Raw genomic sequence first — 25076 nt, 5'->3', positions numbered from 1 at the left:
CGAAAGCTACAAAATACGGCCAAATAATGGCATACTATCTATACTGGCGGAAGTCCACAGATGCAAACAAGTGAAACTTTTGAAAAGGTGTCGAAGAAGAATATATGTTAACTTTGCATTGTCGGAGGAGCATTTCAACGTATTTTCTAAGATGGAGAAAAGAAATATTCTAACAAAAAAGGTAAGATAGTTCTAGCTTATATCCAAACATTATATCAACCATACTGTTGACGATTAGTTAGCTTAGCTCTACTAGACCACCGACGATTAGTTAGCTTAGCTCTGAATTTCATGCACCGATAGCTCAGAATAAAAATTATGATTTGAATAAATAAATTCACCAAATTGTACCACCATGAAATTGTCAAGGTAACCATTTCCTTACTGCGCAAACGAATAATATATTTCGCTAAGATCAATACTCCCTTGTCCACATGGTCCGGTTATATATAGGGCTGATATATGATATATAGATTATATGAGATCCATTTTAACACTAAGTATATCAGCTGGCCTTTTAGTAAATATTCCGGCAGGCTCAGTTTTCTGTATTGGTTTTGGATTAGTTTTCTGTATTCCCATTTGTATTGGAATACACACACGAGTACTGCAGTACGAGAGTAATTTCGTCTACAGTAATATAGATGTCACAGTTTGCTGGTATTTAACATTCTTCGATACACCCCAGCAAATCGAGGATAAGGTAACGAAAAGAATTGTTATATATAATTCATAACATCGCAGCACATGACTGCAGTCCTGCGATCACGCTTCCCGTGATTACTGAATTACTGCTTCCCGTGATTACTGAATTTATATAACATCTTGGAATAAATTCGGTTAATGCTCAACTAGAAAATGTCTAAAATACAGACCGAGTTAGTTCTATTCCAAAGTGTGATATTGAAGGTATTGATTGGAACTAGTGGGCTACTTTGAAAAGAATCGTTATATCTATAAAACCTGTTTTCATACGTCGTAATTCATCGGCGATGGCTATTGTAAGTAGTTATTGGCATATGTATATTCTTTATCTTTCGAAGAAAATTATATACTTCATTGACCACCGACAATAGATCGTAGACCATCGCCGATGAATTACGACATATGAAAACCAGGCTTTATAGATATAGCGATTGACATGTTCTAATCTAAAGTTCTCTGTTCAAATCTAAAGTTAGTCTAAACTCGTATTTTTTTGTATACGCGTGCGTGGTGTTCCAAAGATGTTTCTGGGTATACGTGTGCAATGGTGCTCCTGCTTTAACCAGCACGTATATCAATTGATGGTAATTGTATTTTCAAGTTTATGACATTCTTGCGTTTTCTTATAAACAACTGACTTACGTATACAGTTATGCCTGAAGGTGGTATAGTTTTAAAAAAACCTGAATCATGCAAGCATCAACAGCAAACCCAAATAATTAATATGTACCGAAAAAATGCTGGAAAATAACAAGAGAAACTTCCAAAATGAGCTGACATAAGAAATGCTTGCGTCATGCGTCTGCGTCATTGCGCTCGTTCTCCGTTAAGTTACTTATTTATTTATTAGCTTCGCCAATATCTCATAACACATCATTCTTACAAAATAAATGTATACAAACAAGGCGAAGGCAAATCAAATTGAAATTAAAAATTTTGTAAATTTTGCGTTTGTTAGGAAAAATATATACTTATAATTAGAGTTTATCGGCAAAATCATATGAGTATTAAATATATTATTTATATGCAACTAGGCGGTCTATAGTACATACTGTACTGTTACCAATAAGGGTCCTGTACTGAAAAAAGGTTAAAATTATGACAAATTTAAATACGAAATAGTAATAGAATTTAATGAGTTATTATTTATTACTTTTTAAATTCCCCTGCCATTTTGATATTCACATAAAATTAGCTTGTAGGTACACCACGTAAGTATTTAATACTGCAAAGCTTTCGGTCCATCAACCCCGGCCTTCATCAGTGCAAGTGCAATATTAAAAAATTCAGTGTTAATTCTGGGTTAACAGACCGAAAGCTTTGCAGTATTAAATACTTACGTGGTGTACCTACAAGCTAATTTACTTATTTGATGTCACCATGCAAACGTACAAGAACATTATTAAAAATAAATTTGTTAATAATATCAAAAGGATGTAAAAATGCAATATTATTATGCGCTATATAAGAATATTGTACATTGTACAATATTAAATAACCACGCCCAGCATACAAATTCAGGAAATATGCACAGCCATGCAATAAAGACAACAAATCAGATAAATATGTATTGTAAATATGTAGATCTGAAGGTTGTAAGAATAAACATTCAAATCTTCCAAAATGATTTTCCGTCTCCACGTGGCAGAGTAATTCAATGTCAACTTTGACAATCGACAGAAACATTACTAACTTTCTATACGCGGGGTACGAAACGGTAGGTTTCGGCTAATCTGATGACGATGATGCCTTGATGATACCCGACAAGACCAAAAAGCTCGACACCACCAACTAAGCTGAATTTATGACCGCGTGTCTGACCTGAGGTAAGAAAAGCCACCTTGCATGACTTTAAAATATGAAGAAAAAAATTCTAGTAAATGTACAAATTCAGGGAACATATATATGTGTAAATTTTCGACTCATGCATGGTCAAGTCATATTTCTCGGTTAACTCATAACAATGCAGAGCCGGCTAAAAATTAATATCTAAAAATTATTGGACAACCTGTTTTTATAGTAAATACAGAACGAAAATTTATGATACTCCTGATGGAGGAAGTTGACGTTTTTCGCAACATAATTGGAAATTCATTCATTACAATTAAACTTTATGCTCAATAAGTCGGTTTCAATACTAATATGTCTACTTATAGCATGATACACCTGCCTCACATCATTTGCGTGCACATAACGTTAGTGCACACACTAATCAGTATTTTGTCTGCCAGCCCCTGGCTTGTATTACAACCTCTAGGCGTTTGGGCATTGAATCAATGTACTTAAGAAGTTCATCAATAGGGTAGTTGTCCCATACTTCTTTAACTTTGTTAAACGACTCGTGAGAAAGTCAATCAGCGTTAGAAAGTCAATTAGGCTTAGAGGATTCAAATCAGGGGAGTGGGCAGGATGATCCAATACTTCCTACCCTGTCGATTTACACTTTCTTCTAAATTCTTCACCTGGTCGCCAAATGTAGTAGCCAAAAAGTTGGAAAATAGTCGTCTGTAGTAAGGAGTTATTACACTTTGGCCCCCTCACTTTACGCCCCTGCCTTGCAACACCATCGCGAGAAAAATTGCATGAAAAATTGCAACGTATAAGAGGGCATTTATTCTCGTGCTTACTTTTACTTTCTGTCGTAAAGATATCGTCTTTCTGTCCTGGTGCTTTTAATTTTACTTCATAGGAATATACAGCGGGCGGTCAAAAAGTAGCCCCCATAACCGAATCATTAATTTTGTTGTATACTTATAGTGTCCGATATTCTACTTTATGTAATATAATTCTCATCATTGTGTGCAGACTGGCCTAGAAACTCCGATTTAAAATTTTGACTGATTTTTGAAGATTCATAATACTCATTTTTTATAACATAGTCGAAAACAATCAACGTTCTCCTAACACAGTTAGAGACACAATATTTGCATTCAAATGCGTATATATGGGTACTAGGTAGGTATATCGTAGAAATTACAGGTACATGTTTTTTAATAGTTGTGTCTTTTAGTACATTTTCATGACCATAAAGATATCCGTAGTTCAGAGGCGCTGTATTGTGTCATTGAGTGTCGTTAAGGCACAATTTCACACCTGAAGCAAACTCTATTAAATAACTACATTATTGTTCAAATTAAAGGTTACTATTTTGAAGAATTTGTTCTGAAACATGCTATATTTGAATATCTGCTTGAAACCGCCATCTTGAATTTTTATAATGCTACGATACGTGTTGATAATCGCAATTTTTATCAACTGGCACCTAAAACTAAAGAAATTTGCGCAAACACATATTATTTAATGGCGCTACCTTCATTCACGAAATGCTGTTGGTATGCCACATTTCGTCAGGGGCTACTTTTTTGTCCACCCACTGTAATTCGGTAAATTTACGAATAATGGCATCCAAAAATCGATTCGTTAGTAAATCATTACCCACGTCAGTATATTATTATTGTTTAAAAACACCCCCCAATCGGAATGCTCTCAGTACGGCACTGATGACTTCGCAATATTAACTCACTTTGGGCGAAAATTAGGGGATAGTGATTTTTTCAACCGTTCTTAAAATGCTTGAAAAGATAAAATTTCATCTTTGGAACCAACAATTATTAAAGAGGTCCTTAATAGGCCTTTCTTATAATGACGTCAAACGCGGAAAGTCTGATGTTACACGAAATTCAATTGGCTCCACAAAACTATCGAGCCAATCAAACTTCGTGTAACATCAGACTTTCCACGTTTAACGTCATTATGAAAAAGGTCTATTTAGGACTACTAAGAGGGGGGACGGTACCATCGCGAAATCTATTTGACGACAGTCTCTTAAAGGACGGGACTTATTGGTATTTATTCTCATATTGGTATTCGACAGGTATTTTAACTTATAATTTTGCCCATATTACATATAGTACAGTTGGATGATCATTGAAATGACGTTTCCGTGAAAATATAACTGTACCTAATTTTACAATGCAACGCTATCACGCGATAAAAGGTTATAACGTTAACTGTCTGAATAGCTCTGTTGCATGTTTCAAAAATATTCTAGGTTCATCAGTTTTATAATATTTATAATTTATAGTTTCCCTATGAATAAAAAGGACCTTAAAATTACAGTAAGACATTTCAAAAGAATTACACAAAATTTAGCCTTGTGCCATTTACAAATAGCTTAAAATTGCTTACACATTGACTATGCTTTCTTATTAGTCTATAATTAATTAATTAATGATTAATAATGAATCTCATTGCTAACTAACCTCTAATAAATAATTACTTACATCATGCACTCTTTCACATAAAAGCTACATTAATAATACAGAGGATTAATTTGAATGCAGTTGTGAATTTAATAAATTTAAACAGTTTTACAATTAATGGAATCAGGGTGAGACTGAATTTGTAGAACACTTTAAAATAACTTTAATATTTAACTTATTTTGAACAGTGATTTCCACACATTGGTTTCTACACATTGGTTCCACTCATAACATTGGGTAGGCTACTTGATTTAAAATACTGTAATTCTGCAGGTTTTTTATTTTTCTGAACATAAACTGCAGTTCATATACACCTAGAACTACAGTGAAATATATATATATATATATATATATATATATATATATATATATATATATATATATACCAAAATGGTGCACTTAAATACTCAGTCTAATTGCTTTTAATATTTTAAGAAATATAGTGATTTGAAATGCAAACCAATCAATTTGTTTACATTAGGGATTGTACCCAAGCTTTTAGGTATTTTATGTGTATACTATGTTAAACATTGTTGAAAATAATAATATTAATAATAATGATTTATTGAAAGCACATCCATATATATGGCTCTTTTAAATGATTACAAAACTAATAGGCGTAGACTGCAAATAGCAGATCTTAAATAAGTAAATCAAAATAATATTCAATGAACAGTTTAAATTATTCTAAACAAGATTTAGCTTTCTCAAGAAGAAGGTTCCTGGTAGCTTTAGTGAAAGACCATATGAAAAGATATTTTGTATATCCACTGGTAACTTAAAAACCATGAGCAGCCGAAAATTTAAAAAAGTAAAGTAAAAAGCAAATTCCGAATAAACAAGACATCTTGAGAATCAAAATATAATTCAAACAAGACACAGATTAAGATTCTGTCTGAAGATGACTTTGTAATAAAGTCAAAAATTTACAGTCTTGATCTGTGTCTTGTTTGAATTATATTTTGATTCTCAAGATGTCTTGTTTATTTGGAATTAGCTTTTTACTTCACTGGTAACTTGTTAAAAGATCTTTTTGCCGTATCTTGGAATGTGTTTGATTCCTTTGGGATTTTTAGAGATGGGGCTCAAGAGGATCATAAGTTATAAGCAATTACGTTATGTAATTCTAATCTGAGGTTTGTTGGTAATGTTTCACTATATATTCCTTTATACACAAGTTAAAATGAACAAGTTTTTCCATTTTGTCAAAAACAGGACCAAACAATGTTGTGCTGCACCCCATAAACATTATCGAGTTAACAAGTTGTTGCAACATGTTGACAAAAATGTTCATGGGGTGCAGCACAACATTGTTCGGTCCTGTTTTGAACAACTTGCATCAACATGATGATTTTACATGTGTGTGTAGGTTAGTTTTAAAGCGATATATTTTCCCATCACAAAAGCAGTGCAATTTGCATTCAGCAGGCATTACAGTCCTTTAATTTGGTAATTAAAGCAATAATATGGTGCAAAAATTATGCCGCTTTTACCCATTTTAAAAAATTGGAAGCTTTTTACAGTCTCATTTCTGTTACTGAATGATTAGAAATTAGCAAACCCTACCTGGCAAGATAAATCCATTTTGTTAGATTTTGCTTTATGATGGTTCTTATCTTTCAATTGATAATCTTGAAATAAAAAAGAAATCACTTTCATTATACTCTGAAAGATGTTGTATATGTTGTATATAGTAGATATACAGTAACCATGGACAATTGAACAATTTAACATGAGATCTGACCTAGGAAAAACTGGAAGGTGTTTGGTTGAAATCATAAGGAAAAACCATAGCCCTTTCCTCTTTTACCTCTTAAGGATGCAATATGTGACAGTAGTTGTTTATCAAAGTCAATTTTAGTTATGAAGACACTATGTTCAAAAGTGACTCAGTTTACTAAGGTTGAATCAGCAAAGTCGAACCCATCACACATTGTAAGCTTCAAAGGTGAAATATCTATATTTATTCTAGATGGTGTGGCAATTAGGGGCAGTTTTCTTTAAGTGGCCAAAACAGTCAAACTGGTCTTGGAATTTTGTCAAGAATTCAGAGTATTTCATTAAGAATTTAGCTGTGAAACGGCATTTTCCATTCTGAGCAAATGTAAAAACAACTTACTTGGGTGAAGAACTATTGAAACACTCTAAAATATCTGTACTGTAGTCTGTCTTTACTAAAATACAACAGGACCAGGCTAGTCTTTTTACCCTATAAAAGAGAGCAACCTAGGTTGTTACTAATTTTTCCCATTTCTCCAAAATATTGGAATACCAGGTAGAATGATTGTGTCCTGTTAGAAATAATGCATGGTGATTAAAATGTATACCACAACCAGCCTCCATGAATTCACACATGCTACATTCATGCAACACAACTATTTTAAGGTTAATTAAATATTCTTATATGTTTGCATGGTGACATCAAATAAGTAAATTAGCTTACCACCTAAGTATTTATTACGGCAAAGCTTTTGGTCCATTAACCCGGGCCTTCATCAGAGCAATACCTGAAAACAACCAATTACCTTGTTTACCAATAAGGATAACATTTGTTTTTACCTTGTTTACTTGTTTAGCCTTTTCACCTTGCAATAACCTTGTTTTCAGGAAATTACACTAATAAAGGCCTACGTTAATGGACCAAAAGCTTTGCAGTAATAAATACTTACTCCATTGTAATTATCACTACTCTGGTTTTAATAAATTAAAGTAATCACCACACAAAGATTAACTTTCACGACCCAACGTTTCGACACCCTGGGTTGAGAAAATTAATCTTTGTGTGGTGATTACCTCAACTTATGAAAACCAGAGTAGCGATAATTACGGTGGATTATATACCTGGTTGCTGTGAACTCATTAACTTCAAATACATGGTGTACCTCCAAGCTAAATGACTTATTCTTTAAAAGGCTGCTTGCGTAAGATAAAATATTTAAAAAAAAAGTATCTACAACATAGCCAACACATGGTGATATAATATTATTCATAACATAAAGAATAATTCTCTAAATTTCTTCTCATAATTGCAATGTTTTTTGAAAGATTTAAAATATCTAATTACTATAGTGGACGGGAGCAGCGTGGCAGCACAGTCTTCTTATGTAATGTGATTAGGCAACTTCTTGAAAATACAAGAGTACACTTCCCGACGTTTCAACCTTAAGGTTTTCTTCAGGATGGGTTTAATTTTTTCATTTCAGGCAACATTTTAGGTTGTTGCTTAACCACATTTGATGATACTGCATACTTAACTGTGATCTGGCTTGTATGCATGTCGAGTGTCGAGGTCGTTTTCCTTTCATATCTTTTCAAACGTATCCGCAGCAGATTGATGTTTTATCACATTTCATATTAAAATAGAAAATTCTCGCGATCAAATGGAAAGGGAAGCTTCTCATATACATGGCCCCTCATTTGAAAACATTTGAATACGTCCTTCACAGCATAGTTATCAGCACAAAACTCTGACGAACACGAAAGTGACGAAACCCTTTTCGTCTTCTGGCGTATGAAAATTACTATTGTCGTGACATTCCTGCCGAATGCCGATACAATCTGGGCGCAGATTCAGTTTGTGGGCTTTGTTGGTCGTTGTGACGAAATTTGAAACCACCAGCAACCGCATTTTCTTTGTTTCCAAATTCCAATCACGTGTCTTTGGATGAACATTGAACAATGAGACAACTTTGAGCGCACTAACTGTGCTTTGAGGTGTTCCCTTCATTTCACGGCAATAAAGAAACCATAAACTAAGCAACAATTTATATTTTTTCCCTCTAAAACTGCCTCTACACTTAAAACGCTACAATTTTCTTTTTCGTTGCAACTGTCCGACAACTGAAATCATTCAATTGCAACACGTCCAGTGGCGTAGCCAGCCCGACAATTTAGTCATGCTATGCTAATATTTTTGTGTTCATTGACTGTAAAAACAATAAATTTGTAAAGAAATTAATAATGATAATAACATAAAATTTTCATAGCATGACTAAATCGTCAGGCTGGCTACGCCACTGAACACGTCATTGCAAGTATGCCCACCATTTCCTACCTGAGCTGCTCTTTATTTATAGTTAAATCCTGCTCATTCGATGACATACGTCAAAATACGGCACAGCTAACGATATACAGAATGTATCCCCCTGTCCAGACATGGGCACACTAGATTGCTAAAAACAAGATGGCGACAGCGAAGTTTAGATCAGTGAGATCAATATATTTTTAGATTACGACGGCTTTTTTTAGTGCCGAGTAAGCAGAGCCAGAACTAAACTGAAAAATCATTCAACAGCTTATTCTAGATATAACAAACCGGCATATAAGAGTAGCGTTCTTCTTCATGTAACAAATATAACATTCTTGCCGATGGTGATCAGCTAGCTGTTACATTGAGTATTGTTACAGTGATTACGTTCACTTCGATGACATTCCCAATACAAAGACATCTCCGCAATAAGCGTCGTAGCTTACCTGCAGGCCACAGTAGGCGAAAAATCATGGAAAATTTCTTCACGAGTTAGGCATCGATTAGGTGTCTAGATATTTCTGAATTAGAATCATTTACCATTCTTGGAGGGCAACTGAAAATTGTAATTAGAATGTATATCGACATTTTGCGTAAGTCATTATTAAATATTCATTTGTATAATCTATTACACAAATGACTCGCGTGCGTCGTACACCTTCGGGCTTCTATGGTGAAAAGCGATAATAATAACACATGTGCGTTCACCGTGTTTCATGCAACAATCAGGAAGCTGTTATACGCGCCCTGGGGGATAAAAAACTTTTTTTTAAACATTTTTTTTATACAGGATGTCCCGAAAAGCCCACAACTATTGAAATCATCTTTGTTAAAATTTCAATGACTTCCAGGTTGTTTGCGAATTTTTGCCTGGCTGTGGGTTTAATTCGAGGGAGGGAGTACCAAAAAGGGACCTCTCCCTGGCGCAACGAAGTATAAGTATTTATCGTGGCCAAAGAGGAAAATTTTTTAACTAAAATATCCAAAATAATATGTTTTCGCACTTTACAGATGATTTTAGTGAAATTACATTCAGCCAAGTGATTTTGTAAAATTTCAGTGCTAGGCAAGGCCCTCCGAGTCCAGTGTATGTTGCCTCTTCTTCGGTATATATATGACACAAAAACATTATATACAATAACCATGTTACCATTCACATATTTATAACATGCATCAACCTGCGATATCTCGGTGTAGATTAGTGACAATTTTTCTTCCTTTTAGTATGGCGTCTTTGGACGACGTTCAAACACTTTTAACTGTAATTATTGACATACCGAATTTACCACTTGACCAAGTTTTTGTAAGTGATTTCCTGGACTACTGTAACATTGCCGGGATCTACACAAATCTGAGAAGAATTCTACTGGCAAATCGTAGATACGATCTTCTGGAACTTGTTGATATGACAAGGATAGGTAAAATTTGAAAACCTAAGATTAGTTAGATTACGCATGCTCGCGTCTTACATAAGGGTAAAATTAGAGTTAGAACTAAATACAAAAAGTACTCATTATAATAGACCTTATGCATAATGACGTAACAAGCCGTGACGCCTGCAAGGAGTTCTGGGGCGCTTTCCATTTGAGCAGAAAATCTAGATTTCGTTTTCGGAATGCCCAGTAGCATAATGGAACGCTCAAGCCTAGCAAGCCTAAAAGTATTCTTTGTTGAACTTTGTGAGGGGTCAAATGAACTACCTGTATCTGACTCATATTAAATTATTAATAAATAATTATTAGACTTTGAAAAAATATCTAAATATAAAAAATCTCTAAATGAAAAAAAATTTGCACTACTATTTTACTAACGCAGAATAATCTTTACTTACCGCGCTTACAACTTGTGACTGGAATGATTCTGGATTTGTTCAATATTTGCTGATATAAATCTAGGTGAACGTTAATCCACCATTTTCTATTTTGATGGGTTAACTGGTTTGCTGCTACCTCCTTCGCAGGCGCTAGGGAGCATTTCGGGCGATTTGGGCATTTCGGGCGGGAGTTTGGCATTTCGGCACCGCCCGCCTATTTGCCCGAAAAGGGCCTGCGGAGAAGGTAGGGTTTGCTGCACGTGAAGATTGAAACTGAACCGTAATTGCGAAATGTTTGAATGGAAAGTGAAAATTTCGAAATTTCCAATTTGTGGACAACCTATAGAGATAGTCCGAAATTTTCGAAATGATTGTCCGGAAATAACCATGATCACCAATTTCATTTTTTGTCAAAATGTCTGGAATTTGCGAAAAATGGAAAGCGCCCCTGCTGGTCTTAATTAGTCTCCTCCGCAGGCATCTCTTATATATTTATATTGGGCATTTATATTTGGCTTGGGTTAGTTAATAGTCACGGCGGAAAAAATTTGAATATCCCACCGTGACTATTAAGACCAGAACTGTTACGTCATTATCCATAAAGTCTATTTATAGGGCCATACATAAATCGCTATATAAGAATCACATTCGAAAATTTTTGTGCCGACATGCATGCATCTTGTTTAAATACTTACAAATTACAATTACTTCACTTTGCATATATTTTAGGCAACATGAGGCTATTACGGGACTACGAGCAAGAATATGTTCCTTTTCGGGACATCCCAGGTCACCATTATCCCCAGGCAAGTCACCAGTTGACAATTGATTGTCTGCCAGTGAGAGAAGAAACTGTCTGCCATGCACTGAGAAACGGAATAAATCGAGGAATAAATGATGCGCTGCAATAGGACAAGGACAGGAGATATTAAATAAGGACTGTTCACCTGAGCCCGGTTGGCGAGATTTAACGAAGCGTTAAATGAATTTGAGGTATTGGAATGATTAAATAACATGATCTTGATACTTGGTAGTCGTGTAGTCAATCTAGCAATAGTATTCTCATTAAATTTTATAAAAACTTTTTTTTCACTTAACATTTTTCCGAATTATATTAAAATAAATAATATAATTTGGTTCGTTGTGAGTCGGATTTCGTTTTGTAAGTGCAATAGCTAACAACAGGAATCCGTCGGGAAGAACTGAATATATGAAAATTCACGCCCCCCCCCAATTATCGTTCAAGTCCCCTGCCTTAGACATAGGCACTAATTTTTTAAGTCAAACGAAAAGGAGGAAAACCGGAGTGCCTGGAAAAAACCCTCCAAAGGTAACCTGAATTTCAGGTTACCTGACCGGGGGTCCGAATTTGGTATTCTCATTTAGAAATTGTTAACAATGACAATTATTATTTAACGTTTTATTTATAGTTGACCGTTTGTAGTATTTCGCGTAGCCCCAGGAATTCCATATTGCTATTCAATTCTTGAGCTTCGTCAATTGAATCCTGCTGGTGGCCTAACGTGCGAAGCGCGCATATCGTCCGTGCCAAAACAGAAGGGGCCGAAAAATTTTAGATTTGAAACGAAAAATTATACTAAAGAGGATCCCTGATATAGGAATACTAAGATTTAATCAAAGTTATACCACAAAACGAGCGATTCTGAAGCGATTGAAAAAACCACTATCCGGCATTCATACAACCGGCCCCAGGCTGTTAAAAGTAAACTGCATTTTGTCCGACAAAAATTATTTCAATGATTCAAATACTCATTTTATGATCATGCTTTTTTGGAAAGATCTGGCACTTTGGAAAGAAATGCTTCATATTCACTTTCATGCTTTTTCATTTGACACCGCGATGACGATGTAGACAACAACGCTAGTGCTTCTACCATTCCTTCTCAAGACATGTACCTCATGCACCATTTACCTTTTTTTATACGTTATAGATTATGGTTGACAAAGCTCTTCTTTAAGGGGTTCAGTTTTAAGGCAAGAGGGTACAATACAATAATAACCTACGGTTAAACACTATGCCCCAGGTATAAGTGTAGTTATTATGCAATGTAATAAATATATCATGCAATATAGGAGGTATATTTTGCTTCTCATAGAAACGTAATCTTTCATGCTTGAGATTAACCAGAAAAAATTGAAATCCAAAAAATTAACACCAACAAGGGAAACAGAGTTGATGTTTGCTAGTTGCTACGGTCTATTTTTACCATTGAATGAGGCCTTATTTTACATCAAATTACCTTTGCACATAGCGAAATTTTCTCGGTGCCACTGGCACACAGCGTTTTTGCAACTCTTTATTATACGAAACCTTTTCGTTGTAAAAAATTATTTGAATTAAGGAGTTTGAGCCGTCGTCTTCGCGTTGCTGTCCCAAGTCTTTTAATAGTCTCCAATTATAAAGCTTGTTATGACTATTATGCTACGTTCACATGGGACTAGGCGAATTTGGGACCGTGCTGGAATTCCAGCACGGTCTCAAATTAATCTGGTCACGTGTGATGAATGGGTAATGATCATAGGTCGTAAAACACGTATCTCACCATATATAAAGATAATGAAGCATGAGACAATAGCGAACTAAAGAGGAACAATGAAGTACCAAAAGGATCACATTTAATGCCTCAAAATTGAAATACTAGCGAATAACAAGAATCGTTTCGCTCCAATCTAAACCTAATAGTCACTTGATGGTCTAATTTAAAATCAATAATGTTCTCAGCAACAACAGCTAGTCGCCTTTTTACGTCGATTTCTTTGCTTTCTTCGTCTTAGATTTCCTCAATTTTTTCGCGACTCTCTTTCCTTGTACGAGTTTTATTTTATTCTTTATAGTTCCTTTCTGTTTGGAACTCGTCTAAATAGAAGGCAAAACACTATAATCAACATACACGTTGTGTTTACCTCATAAATAAAACATACACCACACCACACCATACCAACTGTTCAACACTATTACCAACTGATTATACCACCACTATAGCGATTCGAACCATTTCGAGATATTTTCAACCGAATTTGAAATTTCGAAAAACTTGACGAAAATAATGACTTCCCCTTTGGGCCATCTGACAGTAAACTCATAAAACTCTTCTACTGTTTTTGACAAAAACACAGAGACGAAAACAATACAAATGAGATGCCTTTGCTCCTTCAATTCAGATTCAAATTGGCTTCAAAGATGGCGGCAACCGAATTATCGCTCCAGCTCATATTGAGTTCACTGTTATCAAAGCAACACACGCTGTATCTTAAATTATGATAACTACGGGGAACTCTTCACGCTGGATGAAAAGAACAACTTGTATATATTTTCATGTTGGGTACAAAGTAAAATCACCTTTCTTGAGTAAAACCGAGTTTTCGGCACATGATTAGTAATTCGCCTCTTTAGTTGACTACTGTAACGATTGCTCAGATCTTTTACTCTGGAAAAAAAGGTAACAAAATTGACATTAGTCCAGTAAAAGATTAAAAATATTTCTACTCAGAACATTCGAAACTCACTTGTAAATTCGTACAAGCCAATGTTCAGACGTAAATACTTCATCTAAGTACGTAAGTTTGACGTTTTTGTTTCCAATTTCAACGTTTCTCGTGCGGTCAAAACCTGACGGAGTCCTAAAATCCAACTGTAAAAAAATCACTGTAGTATTTGTGGTAAGTACATTTAAATACATCAATTTTAAAGCGCACAGAACGCATTAGTGCAGAAATTTGACACAAATCAGATTTGGGAACATTTCTGACTTTAACTATTATCGCGGTACTGACACGTATGTACTGAAGTCATTGGGCATAATCCTCCACTATAATGTAGATGAAAAATGAGTGCAAACCTGTAAATCGCCAAATCTGTGATAACACAATTTGTACATCAAACAATTCAGTAAGATCGGTGAACCAGCAGCATCGACACGGAATTCTCCGTTTGGTGTAAAATAATCAGACTCCTGGAAGTATAACATAAAATAATCAATTGACCTAAGAAGATCCTGCGACCACGTAACTGGTTGACTTATTGGTTCTCACTTGATCACCAAAGTACTAAATGTGGTATGGGTGTTAATTAAATATTGTTTCATCAGCACCAATCGTGGCGTAAGTTTTCGACTACGCGCAAGAAAATCTCAGAAATCAGAACAAAGAATATTTCTGCATGAAACATTTAAACCCGACAATTAGGATGTTGGAAAATTTGTGTAAATCAGCTTTGACTAACTAGCTATAAACACATGACAATAAAACTACGTTGATTTAAACGTCCTAAAGCCTTACGGTCGGGGGTTGGTGAGATAATACACAGGGTTCCATGTGGAAAGGACACGGCATATATTTTCAAAAATATTAGGTGACTGTAGTCTCATGAATTTTATTCCAAACATACCCTTATATCCTTGGGATGTTCGCCTTCGGCTATCCTGACCATCCATAGAAATTTATTGATATCATCGCCAGAATAGCCAATCACTCCACCAAATATGACCAGGACATAATTAACGTCAAGCGAACGCATTATTTTATAAGCTGCTGTTTCATTGGATGACATTGCTTTACCAACCTTAAGAATAGTGCTAGATCATCAGGCGCATGCGTCGAAAGCAATCATGCAGTTACTACGAAAGGTTATTGAATTGATTCACTGTCGCGACTCTTGCCCTTTGCAGCTCCGACCGAAGTCAGGGAATTATCACACAGGCACACATGGGAAATAAATACTCTACTATTTGAGGTGGGTATTTTGGCAAAAATGCTTACTGTAAATTTAATTATTTACCAAAGCAATATGACTGTTGTTCCATGTGTTGTTATCCACAAGAGTTGTTCTATTGGCAAATCCAGCAATTTGGTATCCATAATCCCACCAAGACATCACTCTAAATTAAAGACATTTCATAGATTGAAGGTACCAGCTTTAACTGAAGCGCCAGAACAAGTTTGACTGCATAAAACCATATAAAACCAAGTCCAACAGGATGAACGTACTTGAAATTGTAGTTGGGAAAACCAGTCATAAAACCAGCTTTCTACAGCTACTTCTCAGGGGGGAGGGGAGGGGGAGTTATCTGAAAGTTTTACCTTGAATCGTCTGGAGTGTTTTGACGTAACCAGTAGTAAGCCTCCCGGAAATCATCCAGAATATTTCGACTCCTTTAAAAATTAAACAAAAGGAAAAGGTTGAAAAAATCAAATCATGCTTATCCTCTTTACCATGCACTACACTGCGTTGAAGAAGATTCTTATTCCAAATCAGTGTAGGCATTCAGAATTTAATAATTTAATAATTTAATAATTAACAGCAAGAATTTAATAATTCTAATGACTTGAAATTCGCATAGCATGACCAGGCTAATGGTCAGGCTGGCTACGCCACTGCAGGCATTAAAAGTTATCTAAGAAAGAACAAAATTTCAATGCCACATTATCCTTCAGTAACTTACTCACCCGTCGTAGTTGGTAGAGGCAAGGACAACAGAAGGACTGGAATAAGCATTACTGGTGACCCAGGTACAATGAACAGCATATAGGAGAAGTAACATCAATATACACATGACTACCATTCCACCAAGGTTAGTTGCTGACGCAGATGAACTGGGTTCGGTTTCTTTTTCCTCCAAAGCTTTAGGTGAAGGAGCAGACAAAGAAGGCGGTCGGTCTTTCTTTTTGGTATGCTTTGTTCCCTTTCCTTTAGGTGTCTACAAGTGAAATGGTTCCGTTGATTTGTAAACAAAAAGCGACAATTTTTGCCCAGTTTGTTTCTATCCAAAGCGATGACCTGGCTTAGCGCCAAGTAAAGTTCTTCAACCAGTTTTATACCCGAAACCACCCCCCCCCCTTTCTCCCTCGTCCTTGATGTGACGGTTCATAAGAATGGGTCTAGTGAAATGCAAAATTTCCGCCGTATTGCTTAGGATCAACCACGCCACAATAAAATAGAGTCATAGAGCCACAACATTACAAAGTCATGCAAAATTTGGTCGAGACATGTTGTTTAAATGTGAAATATACAATCTTTTAAAGTGTGAAAAATATTTCAATTTCTACCTTCTTCTTGTCATTGTTTGTTTCTTTTTGTTGTTCTTCTTCGCTTTCTTTTTCCTGTTCCTCTCCCTCGTCAACTGGCGTAACATCCGGATGAATGTAGTTATCCAGTGTCACTGAGAAAGCAATTGAGGCCAGTACACACACTACCGGTGTTAGTGTCAGCATAAGACGCACCATGACACCAGCGAAATACGACGCAGTCACAGCATACAACACAACTACAAGTGGAGAGAGAAATATGTCAATGGTACAGTCAGAGTAAACTAGGTCGACCATTCAGTTTAGAGCCTCTTAAGTCTGAGTCTCACGAATATCAAGTAGCCCTACTATTCATTATTTTACCGTGGCTAACGTCCGTATTCAAAAAGCTCACTCACAATCACACTCACTGTGACTCACACTTTTTGAGTGTGACATTTTGTTATTATACTGATCATGAGAAAGTTTTTTCATAGTCAATAAGTAGATTTAAGGTATAACATTGAAAATCAAGTTATTGCTTGACTGAAAATACAGCAATGGAAAAGTTATAAGATTGACATCTCCCACTCAATGAGTTTTAGTGCGAGTGAGCTTTTAGAATGCAGGTTTACGTCCACACGTAATAAACCAGTCGCGGTTATATATTTATAGATCTCTATGATACAGTTTAGATTTTCTAATCAATCCAAACAACAGAAAATTATTGTCGGTATTGCAAGATTAAGAGTCTTCAAGAAGTTTTGACAATGTAGCTAATTTATCGGTATAGGAAAATAAAAAAATAACGCGGGGGAGCTTTAAGTCCAAAACAATTCAAAGTACTGAGATTTTGATAATTGGAGCACAAAACAACTCTGAGGCTATGTGCACACGAGCGTAGTTTTCGAGCATTTTAAAAATCACTTTTGTCTATTTTATTGTTTAGTTACGATTTCAAACATAAGCAGAAACAAAAGCAGAAAATATATTATTCTAGGACTAAAATTAGGTTCGATTATTACTCTTATTTACTACATGAGAAAAACCTAGACAATGCATTATAGTTGATGAAAAAATTTTATTTTGCACCGTATTTACACTTTAAACACATTTTTTTCGTGAACAATAATCATATCTACATAAATCATACATATATACAAATTTGAACTGCAATGTTATAAAATGTCAACATCTTCTTCATCTTGCGAACTTAAACTAAAAGTTCTCTTAGGAACTGAATATGAACTATATGGATAAGACCAATACATATTGGGATAATAAGGTATAAAACTATTCGGTACACTATAGTTCATAAAGTGAGATGTTGGATTATAAACTGTGGAAATATCAGGGTTCATTATGTTCCGCTCTGGAGCCAAGATCTCGTCTATCGTGAAGCCGCGTCGTTGGATAACAGGAGCAACTGGGGCGATTATAGGAACTCTGGCGGGACAATATGGGATAGGTGGTCGTGTGTTTATTCTTTTGTAGTCGGGAATGCTAGTTCGTTCAACTAGCGATGGTAAATTTTCATCATGATTCTCTTCCCGCGTAAATCGTCTTTTTCTTCGTCGATATTTTCCCTCGTCGAACATCATTTCACTCGAGGGATCCACTGTCCAATAATGACCTCTGTTTTGATCGTGGTCGTCACGCGGGAGTTTCATAAAACAGTCGTTTAGGGTGAGGTTGTGTCTGATTGCGTTTCGCCATTTTAAAGGACATGTTCTGTAGTACGGAAAGTTCTCGTAGATGAACTTCAAGATCTCAGACAAGGTCATCTTGTGGTATGGTGAACTTCTGATTGCCATGGTGATAAGAGCCACGTAGGAATAAGGTGGTTTACCCGGTGGAGCTTTAGATCGCTTTCGTTTCTTGGAAACAGTCGCAGCACTGCTGTTGAAACATCTGTATCCCGGAACTGCCTGGATGTTCAGGGAATTTTCCTCTTCTTCGACTGCAACTTTCATCATTTGTGTTTCTATCGACGACATCTTTCGTTGTTAATGGAGTTGTTCTTGCTTTGAATGCTCAACACTGAATGACTCGTGCAGTGAAAACGAGCTCTTTTATAGTCAAGGCAGAGCGTAGGAAAAGATCATTAGGACAAATAATATAAAAGCTATTCTTTTACACGAACAAAGAAGAAAAACGGTCAGAATAGAAGAGCTATAAAGTTTGATGCCCCCGCATAGCGTTGTTTACGAACTGTTTGTTATTGTGTTTTTCTGGATGGTGTGGGAGGTGCGGGGGATGTTTGGAGAAAAACAACTGTTTCACCAACGAAAATTAGAAAAAAAATGAGATACATAACTAGCAAGTATAAATGTTGTATTGATATAAGAAAATCTAGGTTAAAACGTGGTCTGTTACAGTGAAGAGCAATGATATAGTAGATAATGTGGAATTGGCAAATATATTATTTACAGTGTTGCCATATATGGTGGGAGTCGCGCGCGATTTTTTGAGAAGCAGTTAAATTTAAACCATATGCAGCAGAGCATCGACTTAAAAACTTTCAGGAAAAACTCCTATTTCTTCTAGCGTAAAATGCAAAACTGATTTTTCATAGTGATCCGATATCAACCTCACAACAGTGTCCTGCGACAGAGGTTGACGTAATATGTATGATTCTGTAAGTTGTGATTTGCAGATAATAGTTGTCATAGTTATATGCACTGTGCATATCACTTTTTAAACCAACGCTTCATGTGAAATATAAGTTAAAACCTCGTCTCAATCTCATATACACCTGCCAAATCATATTTCTAGTTCTTTCAGCGCGGGTTTATCATTTAATGAAATTGAAAAGGTTTTGAATGACCCTGGGAATGCGGACGTTTCCCTATATAAGTTCTTTCAAATACTTTTTTATTGTTAACCTTTCTGTCTTGACCATGCATCGTATATTCATTTACTCATTACGCCCTCAAGCAGTTAACCCTCGACTATTTTTTATTGTGAATTGCTAACACAATAATGTAGAAGGTGCGGGGGATGCTTCGAGAAAAACAACTGTATTATAAAAAATATTACCAACGAAAAATCTTGAAAAATTCCCTATTCTATAGCATCTTAAAAACAACTGGAAATGAACTTTGTTAATACTTTCGGTGGATTATCGCAGTATATATATCATACAGGAACTTGTTGCTAGAACTTTGATAACAAAATGCCAGCTAGAAAACTCTTGTTTTAATTGCACAAGTTCAATACGCTTTCAATCTGTATCCCCGATTTTGTAATCCTAAAACTCAGGATTTACTTCAGGTTTACATTTGGAGCGATATTTTTGAAGACGAGACGCTTTTTCAGTCTCTCTGCATTGCCGGCTTTTACACAACATTGTACCCGGGATCTTTGACCCTGGCTACGAGGTTGTCCTTCTTTTATTCGTGCATCAACAAACAGTGACAATAGAGTAAAAGTTAGGGTCAAAATTGTAAATCTAAAACTAGACTCACTGAATACTCGTTCATCGTTAATTTTCTTGACGACAAACCAGAGTCCGGCTGGGAATGTACAGGCGAGGATGTGCAGATCAAAGAAGAACGACACCCACGTGGTTGGTTGATGTTCTGATACTGAAGCAATGATAGGAATATGGATCTTGGCATATCTACAAATTCATTATTAAAGTTGTGTTTACTTACGTACGGTGTATGGTGTAAGCATAGGTGTAGGTTACCAACATAAGCATTGTTGTTTAAACATGAGTAATATGGTCGAAAGGTAGATGACCGAAATTGCATGTTTCATATTGTCAAGAAACTGAAATCTGCGTTTTTTGCGAGATTGTAGGGGCTGTTATTCTGAAATAATTTCCATGAGCGGCAAAAGTTTGACATCAGCCTCAGAAATTTTATTAACATCATTTAACACTCTCATATCCCTTCAGTAACGTTCGGGATTATTTTCAATTCGCAACAATTATTTCCGTTGAAAGAGTATATCCTAGAAAACCGAGTAATAGGAACAGCCTCAAAATTTTATTTTCTGGTATGGGCACATTTCAGACTGACGATGCGTTATCTCTTAATAAACCTGATATGAAAAAGATTGGCAACTCACCCAGTGTCGTATAAAGAATAAAATCGCCCACTCCAAGGTGCGATATAACCTATAAAGTGAAACAATCTCACATGACGTGACTGATCAAAAGAACAACTTGTTCTGAACAAGGCCTTGATTGAGGAGGATATCGCCCGAAGACGGGCCGTAGGTACACCTACTATAGTATAATTGTATTATATTATGTTTAACAGTCGACGATCTTTCGGTCATCTCCAATTGTCTGGCCTTTGGGCAGTCAAATGAGTATAAACTTTTTTCCTTGCATGGAAGTATGACATTGCTCCCATTCATTAGTGCGTAGGGGTACTAGACGAATCTTCTCCCAACTATTAGTTAATAAATTATTAGTGCCGATAAGAAAGCTTTATTAGGGATAGTGACCGAGGCTTGGACGCGAGCTTTGATGAGATTCCCTTTCGACAAAATGTTTACCTCAGGTGACAATTCCTACATTTCAGTGGGGTTTGCACAAATCGGACGTAGAAATTTTGTGATTCGAATTGTGTTTCCTTGTGAGTGCTTTCCTCCGAGATGAGAGAATAATTCCGTATTAGCTAAGTCTAACTTTCCTCCCAATGATTTTGTCACTAGGTCTTCTCGTTCCACATACAGCGGAGTTGAGAACTTTTATAAGACATGAACCGTTCGAGTAAAAAAACATACCAGAATACGTGAGTAAAACAACCACAGCGAAAACCAAGCCAGCAACACCCGCGACAATCAGTTGAAAGAAGTGTTGTATTTCAGCCCATGTCGTGTGATCTTGGAGAAATTTGAGGAACGCATAGGCTTGAAGCAAAGCGAATACGCCTGAATAGAAATAAAATTAAAAAAACGGAATACCTTAGTCTATGTGTGGCACCAACAGGAGGCATAATGGGCAGTAAGCAAGTAAGCAAGTGGCACCAACTGTTGTTTTAACTCTAGGATATTGAAACTGGTTAACTGCGGTGAATTTGTAAGTCCTAATAAGTGACACATTCTGACACGTGAAATCGTAATTTTCATACCAGCGGAGGCCATATGTTCACTTGTTCTGATTGGCTGGAAACCAACGAACGGCACTTGCATTGACAAAATCAGGCCCATTATAAAAAAGGTCGAATAAGCTAGAAAAGAACAAACCAAACTGAAATCAAATATTGCCGAAAATTGGGCAAATCTTCGAACATCACGGCGATGCATAAAATTTAGAATAAAAAAAAATAAGAATAAAATAAGAATAAAATAAGAATAAAATAAGAATAAAATAAGAAAATAATAAAATAAGAAATATTTAGAAGCAATTTAGTTTAGCTTAGCACTCATTTGCTGCGTGATGAACAGAAATGAATTCTGAATTCACTTACCTACATAAATACGGTTTGAAAATCGTCCCATAAAAAGGAGGAAAAACACATGCAGAGGAATAAGATTTATTATAAAAACATAGCCACCCCATGCGGAGACCTATATAAAAGACGCAAAAAATTTTTGATACAAAAAATGTAAAACCATGGATAAATGCGTTTCTTTTCTTTGATTATTTACCATGTAAAAATATGCTAGGGCTGCTGATGCTGACCAGAATATGGAGCCTGTTTTGACAGATTTTATCTGCAAAATAGAAAAAGTAAATATTCTCATTTGTATTGTAATACTGTTGTAGGTGTTTATCAACTATAGGTTCAAATATTTCCAATATATATTCCTTGATCTTTCCTTCATATTTGAATTGTGTATTATTAGTGTTGGATAATATCAGCCCTTTGTTAAAAAACTCATCTAAATTTACTGTGAGCTACTGTACTTTTAACCACCTCTAATATTGTCAAATTCTCACCCATAAAAAGTAAGTGAACTGCAATGCAAATATTGCTATTCCTTCATTATCATATGATCCTGCCACCGAACGAGATATATAGCCAGGAGCTGTAAAAAATTATGAACAGTCAGCATAGATCATTGATTATACCTCTGACAGTTGAATATCAAATAAACAAATACAATTTCCTTTTACACAACAGTACCTATGGCAATGAAACAGGCAGCAAATAGTCCAGCTCGAGAATTCCATAGCTCTTTTGTCAGAAAATATGTTGCTATTGCAGTAAGACCACTAAAATAAAATAAACTATTAGTATTATATGCCTTAATTAACCTTCAATGATCAACAGTTGTGCATTATTATTTAAACCTGAACATTGGTGCCAAGAATACACAAACATCCCGGATATGTACTGTGATATTCAACACATTGAGAAATCTGTGAAGTGCAGCTGAGGTTACCATCAAACCAGGAAATACCTAATATGAGTAATAGTTTTATAGCAGTGATTGCAATTGGCTCAATCGGGAATGAAAATGAAAGGAAAAATTGTACGAAGTAAAATTAACTTACTGTGCCACCAACAATCCGGCCAAGTGGATACCAGGCTCTTTCATCAAACCAATTGAGAAAATTATAAAATCCATGAGAAACTAGATGATGGGTAGCTCTGTAGTTGAACCTAAATAATGATTGGAATAAATATCATATCAAGTAAAATGTATAAAAAATTTTAAAATTGTGATAAAGGAGGGGATTCTGTCAGACATTAGGTTGCAAATTGGTATGAAAAATGAAATCTTTGAACTTCTTTTAAACTAAAGTGTAGGTATAGTAGATAGCTTGACCAATACATGTAAAATAAAAAGTAGATGGCATATTGCCACAATGTACTACTTTTCACATACGAGATTAATCTAGTGTGGTTTTGTTATGGGGATGCAGGCTAGCACCAGGCCATGAGATGCAATAAAAAATTAACAATCAGTCAGCCAACCAGAAAACTATATGGCCAGTGACTGCAATTTCAGTTTAAATTTTGCAAACTCTATCTGGCAGATCTAATTCCTGATTAAGTTTTTTATTGCAATAGATACTTCCTCAATTTCTGGTCTGAAAATGAAAGCTTCCTGGTTAACTATCAAGCTCAAGTCTCTATGAACTAAAACAAATTCTATATATGTCTGTTTTAAAAACAGAAACAAAGACTAGCCTCAAACTTGTTATCAGCAAAACAAAAAGTATGCATCCTTAAGAATTCGATTAAGATGACATACTCCATCTTCCAAATTAGAACAGGCCCTTCTTTTAAATTGTTTGCTTTGGCAGCAGATGTGAAATGCAGGCCTATTCATACCATACAGCAAGAAAGATAAACCATAGGGCATTCCATGAACGTCACGCTTAAAATTTTTGTTTTAAAGGTTACATGGAGTGCGCTATGGGTTGTATTTTTAAAAATATATTCTTTACAACAATAGCTTGCCAGTTGGAAAAGAGGATATGGATGTCTATTTACAAACATTCACAGTTCGACCCATGCAGCAAGAAATTATATCAGCAATTTTTCCACGTGTGTCGACGTCGTATAATAAATGAGATATAACAACACGTCCAGCTACTGCACATATGAAATTATCTCTCATTCTCTGATATTGACAATGGACGCGCAATGTACTCCTTTAATGAAGATACTTACTAACTCATATTTCAACTTACCAAGGGTCAAATTCATGAATAATACTTTCAAAACGTATCACTGCAAATAGACGGCTCGCAAATCCAACAATCCATGCCAGAGATAAAACCACAAAACATAAAAGTGACTGTATTCCAAATGCTTGGTTTTTAGTGCTGAGCGCTTTACCGACGTCCATTTTGAATAATTTTCACCATGTGCACGATGCACGATGTGGCACGAGCTTGCAAAAATGCAACACGTTTTCGGGTGATAAACCAATGAAAGGTCAAAGAATCGTCATGTGACAACCTTTTACACGCGCAGAAACACCTGGCATTCCGTTACATTAAGGTGGCTCTCCACAATTTGAAACACAATATACATTAAGATTTAAGAAAATTGTAATATGAAGCCTACAAATGTCGCGTGGGCAAGAAATGCCTAAAATATCTAATAATGTACATTTTTGTAATTTCCGAGACGTCAAGTTTGGCCCGATGAGAAGTATTCTTTCTGCATACTGTGAACGGTTTTTTAAAGCGTCAAACCATCAAACATGCTTAGTACTTGGATTATTTACATGTTACTTAGGAAAGGTAGAATCCAAAATCTCCTTTTAAAAACGTCTCAAATGAGAGGGTCAAAGGACACTGAGACAGATAATTTGACAGTGTGCCAGT

The 25076-nt window shown here is 35.6% G+C and overlaps 1 protein-coding gene and 1 long non-coding RNA gene across 2 annotated transcripts; both read right to left on the bottom strand.

The window, feature by feature from the left end:
- Positions 1 to 2085: 2085 nt before the first annotated feature.
- LOC114534917 lies at positions 2086 to 7726 on the bottom strand. Its single transcript, XR_003688178.1, has 3 exons — positions 7087 to 7726; positions 6534 to 6598; positions 2086 to 2554 (listed from the first exon to the last, which is right to left on the bottom strand). It is a non-coding gene; the product is annotated as an uncharacterized LOC114534917 (long non-coding RNA).
- A 5711-nt stretch (positions 7727 to 13437) lies between these two features.
- On the bottom strand, positions 13438 to 24601 carry LOC114518581 (dolichyl-diphosphooligosaccharide--protein glycosyltransferase subunit STT3B-like). The gene is made up of 20 exons (XM_028538604.1): positions 24435 to 24601; positions 23289 to 23397; positions 23085 to 23194; positions 22918 to 23006; positions 22731 to 22819; positions 22439 to 22504; positions 22258 to 22357; positions 21919 to 22017; positions 21572 to 21718; positions 20906 to 20954; positions 20299 to 20453; positions 16874 to 17091; positions 16274 to 16524; positions 15908 to 15979; positions 15606 to 15705; positions 15216 to 15389; positions 14668 to 14781; positions 14336 to 14460; positions 14169 to 14256; positions 13438 to 13685 (listed from the first exon to the last, which is right to left on the bottom strand). The coding sequence occupies exons 1-20, from the start codon at positions 24590 to 24592 to the stop codon at positions 13572 to 13574; spliced, it is 2427 nt and encodes an 808-aa protein (XP_028394405.1). The 5' UTR covers positions 24593 to 24601; the 3' UTR covers positions 13438 to 13571.
- Between the last annotated feature and the right edge of the window lie 475 nt (positions 24602 to 25076).

Source organism: Dendronephthya gigantea, unplaced genomic scaffold (assembly GCF_004324835.1).
Source record: "Dendronephthya gigantea isolate DGI-Jeju-01 unplaced genomic scaffold, DenGig_1.0 000000F, whole genome shotgun sequence".
Lineage (NCBI taxonomy): Eukaryota > Metazoa > Cnidaria > Anthozoa > Malacalcyonacea > Nephtheidae > Dendronephthya > Dendronephthya gigantea.
Note: the sequence above shows the minus strand (reverse complement) of the source record. Positions and strands in the feature narration are given on the sequence as shown.

What these genes read in the sequence shown, in the direction of transcription:
- LOC114518581 (XM_028538604.1), bottom strand. Translation starts at nt 24,592, where the DNA reads ATGGACGTCGGTAAAGCGCTCAGCACTAAAAACCAAGCATTTGGAATA. An exon ending in CCCTAGCATATTTTTACATG is followed by an intron (nt 22,358 to 22,438) that starts GTAAATAATCAA and finishes TCTTTTATATAG; the next exon opens with GTCTCCGCATGGGGTGGCTA. An exon ending in CTCGGTTTTACTCAAGAAAG is followed by an intron (nt 13,686 to 14,168) that starts GTGATTTTACTT and finishes CCTTCTATTTAG; the next exon opens with ACGAGTTCCAAACAGAAAGG.